The sequence below is a fragment of the Onthophagus taurus genome, chromosome 2 (genome assembly GCF_036711975.1).
Source record: "Onthophagus taurus isolate NC chromosome 2, IU_Otau_3.0, whole genome shotgun sequence".
NCBI classification, from domain to species: Eukaryota; Metazoa; Arthropoda; class Insecta; order Coleoptera; family Scarabaeidae; genus Onthophagus; species Onthophagus taurus.
In genome coordinates, this window is record NC_091967.1 from 520362 (window position 1) to 532915 (window position 12554).

The 12554-nt window shown below is 34.6% G+C and overlaps 1 protein-coding gene across 11 annotated transcripts in view; it reads right to left on the reverse strand.

Annotated features, from left to right (window-relative positions):
• Nucleotides 1-10734: 10734 nt before the first annotated feature.
• Nucleotides 10735-12554, reverse strand: part of LOC111421675 (regulatory transcription factor Rfx) — a 30732-nt gene continuing 28912 nt past the window's right edge. For all 11 annotated transcript variants that reach the window (XM_071201559.1, XM_071201566.1, XM_071201565.1 and 8 more), the window contains one exon: nucleotides 10735-11563. In XM_071201559.1, coding sequence (XP_071057660.1) covers nucleotides 11432-11563 — 132 coding nt within the window. In that variant the 3' untranslated portion in view covers nucleotides 10735-11431. The remainder of the gene's footprint in view (nucleotides 11564-12554) is intronic.

A 12554-nucleotide genomic window follows, 5' to 3' on the forward strand; every position in this document is an offset into this window, starting at 1 on the left:
CCACCTCAATTTCTGTAAATCCGAAAGTTTAAAAAGAAAATCGCTGAAATAGGTAAAGAATAAAACCAAGGGGACAACTTTTTATGCAAAAATTGACTCACTCACTTCAACCCCCCGCCGCCAGAAACCAACCCCTTAAAAATCTTAAATGGAAAGGGATACCTCATTTTAAAGGTCTTTTAAGGTACTACATGTTAGTATTTATTTTTTTTAAATTGATCGATTCGTTTTCGAAATTTCCCGCTTTAATTAATATTAAAAACTTTAATCACCTTCTTAAAAGCAAGAATAAGTAATCTTTTATTATTAATTTATAAAATTAAATTACCATGTTCGTTTTTTCAACGACCATTAAACCTTTATTATTTCGGAGCAATCCGAAATCTTTGATATTTAGGTTATTTTGACAATGATATACCTATAGTTCGTTTTTTTTCTATAATACTTAGGGTTTCTGTTGGTATTATCTAGAACCCTTATAAAATTTATGTTGTTTTCCTGATTTTTATTAAAATTATCAGTAACTAAATAGTTGAGGTTAAAATACTAATACATTTTTAGATAAATACGATTTTAACGAAGTACATATTTATTGTAAAAACGTGCTACAAAGTAATTAAATAGAACAAAATACCTTTGCTAGGTAAATAAATGACAAATATAAAAAAAACATGATAAAACAAAACCCCCTGTTAATTTTACCAACTTTACAACAATTTGACAGGTATTATAGAAAAAAAATAAACTATACGTTGGCTAACTTGCCTGGTGTCTGTCAGAGATATTTAGAAAAAACGATTTCTGTTTCATTTTTCTTTTCTTTTAGGTTTATTTGGTTATTACTTAAACAACTTTTAACTGCTTGAAACGTTCTATTTTATTTTCAGTTATTTAATTATGTACAAAAACTTTTTGCAGAGAAAATCAACTTAATAATTGTTCAAAGTGTATTTTCAAAAACTTCCCTTTGAATTCCACGGCAAGCTGCAGTAATTCTCTGACGAAGTTCTTCTAAATTTTGAGGTTGAAGGGTAAATACAACAGACTTTAAATGACCCCATAAAAAAAAGTCTAATGGCGTCAAATCTGGTGATCCATCTGTTTGGAAACGTATTATCTAACCACTGTCGTACTGGGAGAACATAGTCTTGTTGAAAATGTAATTCATTCTCATCAAGTAAGGCATTTTCTTCTCTATCCAACTGATTCTCGAGAGCTTCCGTAATTAGTGGATTGATAGTATTTTCTAACATATCCAAGTACACTTCGCCGTTTAAATTTCCATCGATAAACACTTGGTCTCCCAAAATGCCGGCCCATACATTAACTTTTTCAGGACATTGTGTATGCCCTTCTACAGTCAGATGAGGGTTTTCATTACTCCAATATCTGCAGTTATGTTTATTTACAAATCCATTTAAAGAAAAAGTGCATTCATCACTAAAGCAGATATTTTTCACAAAAACGTTGTTATTATTAATAATAGTGGTCACTTCTTCACAAAACTGTATTCTCCTGTCAAAATCGTCTTCAGTTAGCTCTTGATGTATTTTCAATTTACATATAAGGATGGAATTTGTGAAGTTTTACAACTTTATGAACAGAACCCAAGGATATACCAGTTGCACGAGATACCTGACGCAATGAAGTAATAATAAACATTTTATTGTTTTCTAATATTTACAATTTTTATCCCCTTAATACATTCTAATATATATATTATTAGTATATTATTTTCACCCTCTACCCTCTTCCGCCATTTCCATACCCTCGGCTTCTCGGCCCATCATCCCCTCATCCTTCCCTTTGTCTCCTTACCCCCACAACCATTCTCATCCATCGTTTCCCCTCTCCCCCCTCTCCTAAGATCTGCCCTCGGTCCAACTCCTCCTCCCTCAACTCACTGCACCCATCAACATATGATCCAACGTTTCCCATTCCTCCCTGCATAGCCTACACCACCTCTCCTCATCGGCCATCCAGTATTTGTTAGCTCTCTCCTCGTTTCCACAACGGAACCTAGCCACCAACTTCTTCCCTTCCTCATCTCCTTCCAATAACAAGTATCTAGGCAGCCCCTTCGTTATTATGTCCCTGTACCTTTCGTTATACCTCCCCTCTTTTATTTGTGTCCTTCTTTCCTGTCTCTGCACATCTCGGTCCCTATCTCTCAACTCCCTCCACATCTCCCTACCCACCCTTCGTCTACTATTTATCTCAGTTACCGAGTAGCCCGCTCGTCTATAATAGTTGTCCACCTTTACCTCTTCCCTCATTATATACCCCGGTGTTTCTCTCGCCACCCCAAGCACCCATCTCCAGTATCTAGCTTGCACGTCCTCCAGCATTGCCTGCTCTCTCCATCCCCATACCTCTGCTCCATACATCATCACACTGCTAACCAGGCCTTCAAACATAATCTTCCTCGCTGCCACATTCCTTCCAAAAACTCTCTTCCCCCAACCCCATACTTGTCCCATTACCTTATTCGCCTTTTTTTCCATAGCTATCACATGCGACCCCTCCCTGTTGTCCTCCCTGAACACATACCCCAAGTAAGTATACTCCCTAACCTCCTCGATTTCTTTTCCCTCCCATCTCCAGTTTTCTGTTCTTTTTCTCCCACCCTTACAAAACTTCATCATCCTTGTCTTCCCCCTAAAATATCTTTCCAATGTCTTTATCATATCTTTCATCTCCGCCGCTTCTCTCGCCATGACCACGATGTCATCCGCGTATGCTAACATATGCGCCTTTCTACCTCCCACCACCAACCCTCCCATTTGCCCCTTCCCCAATCTATCCTCCAGGTCCGCCGTATACAGTGCAAACAGACTTGGGCTCAGCGGACATCCCTGCCTCAGTCCCTTCGTCGTCCAGAACACGTCGCTCAGCTTATCTCCCACTTTTATCCTAGCCATAGTCTCCATGTATATTTCCTTCACTCTCGCAATTAGGTGTTCCGTGATCCCCCTGCTCCCCATCTCCTCCCACAACTTTCCCTTATCCACCTTATCAAAAGCCGCCTTCAAATCTATAAATAGGGCGTACAATTTCCCTCCCTTCTTATCCAGCTCTCTATCTGCCAGATGCTTCAACACGTACACGTTGTCGATTGCTCCCCTTCCCTTCCGAAAGCCTGCCTGCCCATCCGGCAAAATTCCCCCCAACTCCATCTCCTCCTCCAGTCTTCCCAGCAGTATCTTCGTGTATACCTTGTATGCCGAGTCTAGTAGGTTAATTCCTCTGTAGCTCTCTACCCTTCCCTTATTACCCTTTTTATATACTGGGCAAATTACCCTCACTTTCCATTCCTCCGGAAACCCATCCCCTCTCCATACGCTATTCATCCCCTCCAGCAACTTCACTCTCACCACCCTTGATGCTTCCAACCATGTATCGTTCTGGATCCCATCTTCCCCTGGCGCCTTTCCCTTCTTCCGTCTCCTCTTCTGCTATCTCCTCTCCCCCATAGCCTCCCAAACCCGTTAGCCTTGTTTCATCCCCTCCCAATAATCCCATAAAGTAACTCTTCCAATCTGTCATGTGTATTTCGCTGGTTATCCTCTCCCTACCCTTTTTTTTTCAATAAAATTTAGTTTAATTCATAATTATACGTGTTTAGTTTTCTTAAATATTTCCGATTGCTCCGAAATAATAAAGGTTTAATGGTCGTTGTAAAAACGAACATGGTAATTTAATTTTATAAATTAATAATAAAAGATTACTTATTCTTGCTTTTAAGAAGGTGATTAAAGTTTTTAATATTAATTAAAGCGGGAAATTACGAAAACGAATCGATCAATTAAAAAAAAATAAATACTAACATGTAGTACCTTAAAAGACCTTTAAAATGAGGTATCCCTTTCCATTTAAGATTTTTAAGGGGTTGGTTTCTGGCGGCGGGGGGTTGAAGTGAGTGAGTCAATTTTTGCATAAAAAGTTGTCCCCCTTGGTTTTATTCTTTACCTATTTCAGCGATTTTCTTTTTAAACTTCCGGATTTACAGAAATTGAGGTGGAAAGTTTTGAAATGAACACCCTGTACATGTTAGATTTTAAATTTTCTATTTATTAAAAGTCTTCCTCCATCAGTTTCTTCCTCTGACACAATCAGGATATTATCCAAAACGTCTGATGATTTGGAAGATTAAGTCCAGGATATAGTAATCGACTGACAGACGGTAAGTGCTAAATAACAACTAATACTTTTGTATTTCTAGTTTTATGTCTAGATCAGTGCAATAAAAATGTATCAATTTTCTCGAATTTTTATATCTTATTTTAATTAAATGTTTACTTTGAACTTGTTTCTAAATAAGGTTGCACAACATGACATCCGAAACGTCAAATTCTTTTTATTACTCGTTTCATTAACTCAAAAGGTAAATTGCTATAAAGGGTTCTAAACAAAGATAAAATAAAACACAATTATTCAACAGTCAATTTTCATTTTTTAAGCGTAACAACACAAGACTAGTTTCTGGTATTTTATAAATAGTGGATTAATACAAAAAGACCATTATATTCAAATGCAATTTCCATTTAAATACAGTTATGAAATATGAATCGAAATTAAACAATTAAAAGAAAGAAGAAAAAAACAAATCCCATCATATCGACATCTACAAAAATACACATATTTCGAATTAAGTATACACAAAGCGCAGGCAGATCATCGAGCGATATAATCCCCTAAAAACGTCTTAATAGTTAGGATACAAAAAAGGGTGCCTTCTCGATAAATTTCGTTTCGGTTAAAAGTAGTACACGTCGATGTCTCGCAATTCAACGTTCTCCCTGTTTTTATTTTATCCCTTATCAATCTAATCACATCGAAACAATACGAAAAACGTACATCTCGTTTAATCATTAAGTTTAAACGGCTATTTTATTTATTATTATTTATAGGCGTCTATGTAAAAATAAAGCCAAGTGTGTAATTAGTCCACTTAGTATCAGCTGTGAAAAACGCCCAGTAAATATAATATTAAAACGGTTCGTACAAATGTTGCAAAAATATCTATTTAAAGAGTGGAACTAAGTACAATATCCCTTTATTATTCATTTTCTCCTTTATTATTATTAATTTTTTTATAAAAAAAGGGATTTCATATTTTGTATAAAGCAAGAACTAACATACAAACCACACTTAGTTGTACTGATTAAGAGGAATAGTATCTTTATACCCTGCAAATTTCTGTTGATTACTCGTTTATTTTTAATGGATGGATTATCTTTTGAGCAAAAAACTATTTTCATCTATATATTATTTATAATTATGCCCATTTCGTTAAACTAAAACTACAAATAGCACTATCACTAGAACTAACAAAACTTTTCGACGTGAACACTTAATTAAAATAAAAGATATAAAGAATCAAGAAAAGTAATACATTTTTGTTCAAGTAAAATTAGAACTAACAGTAGACTAGGAACTAGAAACGAGCGACTAATTCTAGCTATTAGAACTATCACTAGCAAAACTTAGTACTTAATTGTCTTGAGAGACGTACGGCTAAACCCGAATGTCTCAAGGTCTAGCGTTAGAGCTGGTGATAGTGCAAGCATTACTTCTAGCTATTAGAACTAGCACTAACATTAGACCTAGTACTAGAAACATTCTTGAGAGACACACGGCTAAACCCGAAACTTTCTATTTATAGGTCTAGTGTTAGTTCTAATGATAGTAAGTGTTAATTCTAGCTATTAGAACTAACACTATCACTAACATCTTAAACCCGAGTGTTTCTAGGTCTAGTGTTAGAGCTGGTGATAGTGCAAGCATTACTTCTCTGGAAGACTCCAGGGGTGTAAATCTTGTAACATTCTGTAATGAGAAGATACTGGATTTCCGTATGGTTCGTAAATGGCGTGCAGACTACGATTACCTGTGTCAACTGGTGGACCAAGGAAATGAGAAAAACGCAGAGTTGGATCAGTCGTTATTTTCTGAGTTGGAAGATTGCATCTGGGAATGGATTGCAGGCAGGAGAGCAATGGGTTTGGTTGTGCGCAGGGCTGATATTCAAAAATTTGCCCTTGAAACAGCAATTGAATTTGATATATCCACAGAAGAATTTAAAGCATCGTCACACTGGTTGGACAACTTCCTTAACACGTTGACTGCCACGACAATTTTCAGGATTCCGGTCCAAAAAGACAAATTAATTTTATTATGTTATACTGTTATAAACTCTAAATTAGGGTTAATATAAATAATATAATCAAAAAGCGTAGGGAACGTGTTCTTTAGAAAATAACGATCATACGAATTATCTCGTAGTTGGCTTCTGTTACAAAAAACTCTTCGCAGAAGCCAACTACAAGTTAATTCGTACATACCAAACACGTTTCGACTTGTCGCTTGATGCGTCTAACTTCGTCAGTAGAAAATCAGATATAGTGGAGTCTTTCTTGAGTATGTATCTTTATAATTTTTATTTATAATTAATATTATTAATTAATTATAAATATCTCAATCATTATTGGACTAGAAATAAACTATATAATGTAATGTTTTGGCGATCGCATATGAGTCGAAATAGATTTCAATTGCTACTGCGTTATTTTCACTTAGTTGATAACTCAGTATATACTAAATCATTTCAATGATATTATGAGCCAAAACTACGTGCCAAATAAAAATATTTGTATTGATGAATCAATGCTGCTATGGCGTGGAAGATTATATTTTCGCCAATACATAAAAAATAAACATAAATATGGTATCAAACTGTATGAATTATGCGAGTCCGATGGTATTGTTATGAAAATAAGAATTTATAGCGGAAAATCTGAAAAAACTGACAATAATTTAGGTCACACCACTGATATAGTCTTACATTTAGCTGAAGATTATCTCGATAAGGGATATACACTACACATGGACTATTTTTATAATTCTGTTACACTTACAAAATTACTGACAACCCGAAAAACTTATGTATGTGGAACTTTACGAAAGAACCGAAAGGAGAATCCCCAAGATGTGATAAATCGAAAGCTGAAAAAAGGGGAAGTTACATGGCCGCGAAACGGTCCCGTTACTGTATGTAAATGAAAAGACAAACGAGAAGTCTTGACTATTTCAAACATGCATGTTGTTGAAATGGTGGAGGTCATTTATTAATAAATTTTCTGTTCATGGAAATATTTGTTTTTTTTAAATATAATGCTAACTGTACGGTTATGGAAAATAAACAAACTACGAGATAACTCGTACTTGGCGTCCTAGGCCAGAACGTACACTACGAGTTATCTCGTAGTTGGCAGTCAACGTGTTAAACGCTATGAACTGTCTCTAAGGAGATCAACAACATTAAGCGTGCACTTGCATTTAAGCTTTTTGTTGATGGCATCGATTTTTCGAAATATCAACTCTGCAACATGATTGCTATGGATGAGACCGCGGTATTCCTAGGCCAAGGAGCTCAAACGACAGTTCACCACAAGGCTTCTTCGTCAATTTACGTTCCTTCTACCGGTTACGATAGATGGCAAGAAAGTATCGCCATTTTTAATCACTAAAGGTAAAAAAGACCAGATTCAACGTGTTTCAGGAATTTATGTCATTGAAGCCTGGTGCACCCAAGCAGTTATAAGAAAGTGGGTTGATTTTATGCTGCCACCACTGTTGAGGGGTCACAATAGAAGTTTACAAGTTTGGGATTCAGCCAGTACCCACCGCGCTAAAGACATGAAAAATTTTCTTGCTGAGAGGAAGATTGATCAAATAATGATTCTGGCAGGAATGACTGGTTACCTCCAGACACTTGACATTGCAATAAACAAGCCCAATATTCAAGGATCATTTGCGGATGGAAATCAATGAATATATTGAAAACAGAATGGTGAGAAATCATCGAGGTAATTTTGAAAAATCAGGCTTACAAGAAGTTCATGAGACAAAATAACTGATAATGATGTTTCCAATCCACTACGAACAGGCTACTTAAACAAGAAGTATTCATTTAACGATAGCTATAACGCAAGACATGAGAGATTCGCACCAATAAGTCAACAGGAAATGGATTTGGAAGAAAATCAGAATATAATTCAGAATTTTATTTATGACGATGTTCCAGAAAAAGATGACATGACTGCAATTGAATAAATTTAAATTCTGTATTCTGTGTAAAATAAATATTAAATAAAAATATACAGGGTGTCTCAGCGAGACCGGTCATTAGACGTTTCTGGGGTTCTGGCGAAAATAAAAATTTGAGAATTCAGACTTAAGTATTATCAATTACGATCTCTTCGTCTAAAATATTTTTAGATTTCTTACACTTCCGGTTATACCGGAAGTCGCCACCAACTTTATTTTTTTAAATGGAACACCCTGTATATTTTTACATATTTGGATTTGTCTGTTTTCAAGGTTTATAAATAACTTTACTTTTTGCAATTTGATTCGGTCGTTCTCGAGTTATTCGAATTTTTCTAGAAAAATCTGCTCCAGCAGACATTTGTTCAAAAAATCAGAAAACACTCAATTTTTGGGATATCAATTTAGGATTAAGAACATGCTTAAGCAACATGATGGAGTATGTTTTGGTGCCGAGAACTGCGGTCTAGAACGTTTGATCACTTTACTATGGCACGTTAACTTTTCAAAATTTGGAAGTACCATAACTTCATTTTTTTAAATGGCACCCCCCATATTTTATTTTTTAGTCGTCTTCGGTGTCTCATTCTACATCTTTTATATCCCATATGACCCACACCTAATATTAATAGTTTGGGAGATAATTAGGGTTTTTTGAAAAATGCACACATATATGGATATTTAGCCTAGTGTGCCATGAAAAACAAGCCTTCTCAATGAGTTCTTGTCAGAAACTCACTTGTTTACGTCACTTGATGCATGTGAGCTAATAATTATCTGTTATGTCCCTTAATATTAGTACTGAAACGAGTTAAAATCGATAACAATAACGAAAGTAATATTTACACAAATCAAGAAATTCTTAATTTATTTTTTTTGCATGAAAAGAGCGACAAAGTTCGTAGTATGATTCCCAGATCTTCTTTGGCAGCTCGAATTGAGGTGTTGGGACTGGGCTCGAAATAAGCCAAGGTATTCACCTCTTCCGTTGCATTATCTACTACATTTTTTGGTCAGTTTAACTCGTGATTAATTCGTCCAAAATGCAAAAAATGTGCTTCTATTCCCCTAAATTTACCTTTTGTCATCTAAGATAAATGTGGATAATTTTCATTAAACATTCTGCAAGTTCTACTAAGAACTTTGTCGCACTTTTCATGCACAAAAATAAATTATGGATTTCTTCATTTGTATAAACATTATTTACGTTATTAATATCCATTTTAACTGGTTTTAGACTCACAAGCATCAAACAACCTAAATTAGACTTTGACGTTTATCAATAAGTCATTAAACATTTGTTTTCCATGGCACACTAATGTTAATATCCATATGATATGAGCATTTTTCAAAAAACCCTAATTATTTCTCAAACTATTAATGTTAGGCATAGGACATATGGAATATAAAAGATGTAAAATGAGACGCGGAAGACGACTAAGTAATAAAATATAGGGGGTGCCATTTAAAAAAATGAAGTTATGGTGCTTCCAAATTTCGAAAAGTTAACGTATCATAGTAAAGTGACCAAACGATCTAGACAGCCGTTCTCGGCACCAAAACATACTCCATCATGTTGTTTAAGCACGTTCAGAATCCTAAATTGATATCTCAAAAATTGAGTGTTCTATGATTTTTTAAACAAATGTCCACTGGAGTAAATTTTTCTAGAAAAATTCGAATAACTCGAGAATTGCTGGTTCAAATTGCAAAAAGTAAAGTTATTTATAAACCTTCAAAACAGACAAATCCAAATATGTAAAAATATACAGGGTGTTCCATTTAAAAAAATAGAGTAGGTGGCGACTTCCGGTATAACCGGAAGTGCTAGAAATCTGAAAATGTTTTAGATGAAGAGAACGTAATTGATAATACTTAAGTCTGCATTCTCAAATTTTTTGTTTGGCTAGAACCCCAAGAACGTCTAATGACCGGTCTCGCTGAGACACCCTGTATAAATATACTTTTATTTTTGCCCTCCCCCGAAAATAAGCCCTAGCGCGTATTTTGGACCAAAAAAGAAAGGTTTAGCCGTACGTCTCTCAAGACGACTAAACCCAAAACTTTCTAGTTATAGGTCTAGTGTTAGTTCTAATGATAGTGCAAGTGTTAATTCTAGCTATTAGAACTAACTTTAAACCCGAGTGTTTCTAGTTCTAGTATTACTATTAATTCTTGTATGTGAAGAAGTAACCAAAACGTCAAACACTTTTTCGAAATGCTTAACGCAAACCTTTCTAGTTCTAGATCTATTGTTAGTTCTAGTGATATTGCTATATTTGTGCTAGTTTTAGTTTAATTAACACCAGCCGTGAAAGCCTTCCTACTTATATACCCATTTCGTATTTATACAAAATATAACTTTTGTATAAACACTACAAAAATAATGGAATGAAAAATATTCCGAGGCGACCATGGTTTGATATTACAAGTGGGATAGATACGATTGTTCTAACCCACATGTGATATACAACATTTTATCTATAACATTAAGAAAAAAAAATTTGGTTAAAATTCATTTAGTAGATAAAAATAACTTTTAAAACTCACATGTTTGTGTTCATTTCAACATACAAAACATAAAATAAGGTACTTGCTTTAGTTACACACGATTAGGCCATTAAAAACGAAAAAGTTTCATTATTATTTTTTTTTTGTTTCAAGTATACAGCTGACAAGAATTCTTTGTGCACTTAGACGAGAACGATTCAATACAAAACTATTTTCCCAAGTGAAATATTTCATGTTGCGTCTGGTATAATTCTCGTATATAATTCCTATTTATTAGTATCAATAATACATATATACACAAATTATTTGTCACATATATTAATTGTATCGACGGCACTTAAATAAGTCATGTTTTCCATCCACTTGGCTAGTACTTAGTTCAATAAATAAATTGCACACACTATTTATTATACGATCCACAGTAATTTTTTTTCTATCCAGATATAACTTAATCTCGAAACTTAACCTTATATTTAGGTTTTATTAGGAATACGTCCAAAATCCCAAATAAATAACAAAAAAAAATAACTCACTTAAAATTAATCAACACATTAAAAGAAAAAATGACCGTAATTTGCATAAATATGCAAAAATAAAATAATATGATGTATCAACCAATACAAAAGAATTATAGATCTAATAATAAACAACTTAACATGGTCCCTGTCGATAAATTGAATTAATTCTAATGACTTTGTATATTAAATGTAACTTTGAACTAAAAATCACTGAGAACTCAAAAACTGTTGGAGACGAAAAAAATTTTGGTTTGCTAACGAAATGTTATTACGTACTTAGGTTCCCCCGAAAGCTAGCTAATCTTCATTCTTTTTGTTGGATCCGTTGGACTTACGCAACCCAACTTCGAATCCGATTGAACCATTGTTGTTCCATTACTTAAAGGATCCACTGGTATGAGGTTTATATTTTGTAGAGGTTCACGCTTGTAAAAACAAATATTTACGTATTTAAATTGATACAACAAACATCAAATAGTATATTAAAACACAAGTTTCATAAGACACGCTTGAAATGCACGAATTCAAGCTGAAAAACGAATTTTTTAATGAATGAGTGCTTTAAGTCTTATGAAACGTGTTTTTTATGCTATTTTTTGTAATTCGCGTTTTTATCCTTTTTTTTAACAAAAATAAAATAAATTTTGACAATCTAGGGAAATAGGTATGTAGCAGTTGGTAACACTTGAAAATAGAAATTTGAATTGACAATTAGGAACTGTCAAAACACAAAATGTATTCACCTAAAAAAAATGTTTCATGTACACCTCCCAAAATAAGAGAAATTGCTCAGTGTTCAATGTCCTCATCATTGTGGACCTTATATTCGATGCTAAGAACGTGTTTAAACATCCATAGACAAAAATTATCACATTGACAACTAGAGAAATTAATGACCCAATGTCACCAACTTGAACTGGTTCCGTAAAATGGAACCAGGTCGGACGTCAACTGTACCCAAGTCGCACCATATCTACTCGTGACTACGCCCAAATCAACTACGAAACCTTGGTGTCTGATGCATCTGTGATCGATTGGTTGCCTTTATACTACATGTCAGATATTGACGCAAAAGTCGATTTTTTTAATACAGAAATGAAAAACTTATACGATCGTCATGCACCTTTAAAATTGCGAAAAACGAGGCGTTCGCCTGCTCCGTGGCTCAATAACGAGATCAGAGATCTTATGCGTAAGCGCAACGTGGCTAAGGTCCTTCTTCGCCGAAATGCTTCCAATATTAATAGAGAAAACTACCGCGTTCTACGGAACCTCTGTAACCACCGCTGCCGAAATGCCAAAAAAACTTACATTTATCAGAAGTTATCTTATACAACACCGAAAACGTTTTGGAAGACTATGCGTTCTCTTGGCGAAATTGAAACTCCTTCCGGCCATAGCTTTGATTGTAATTCT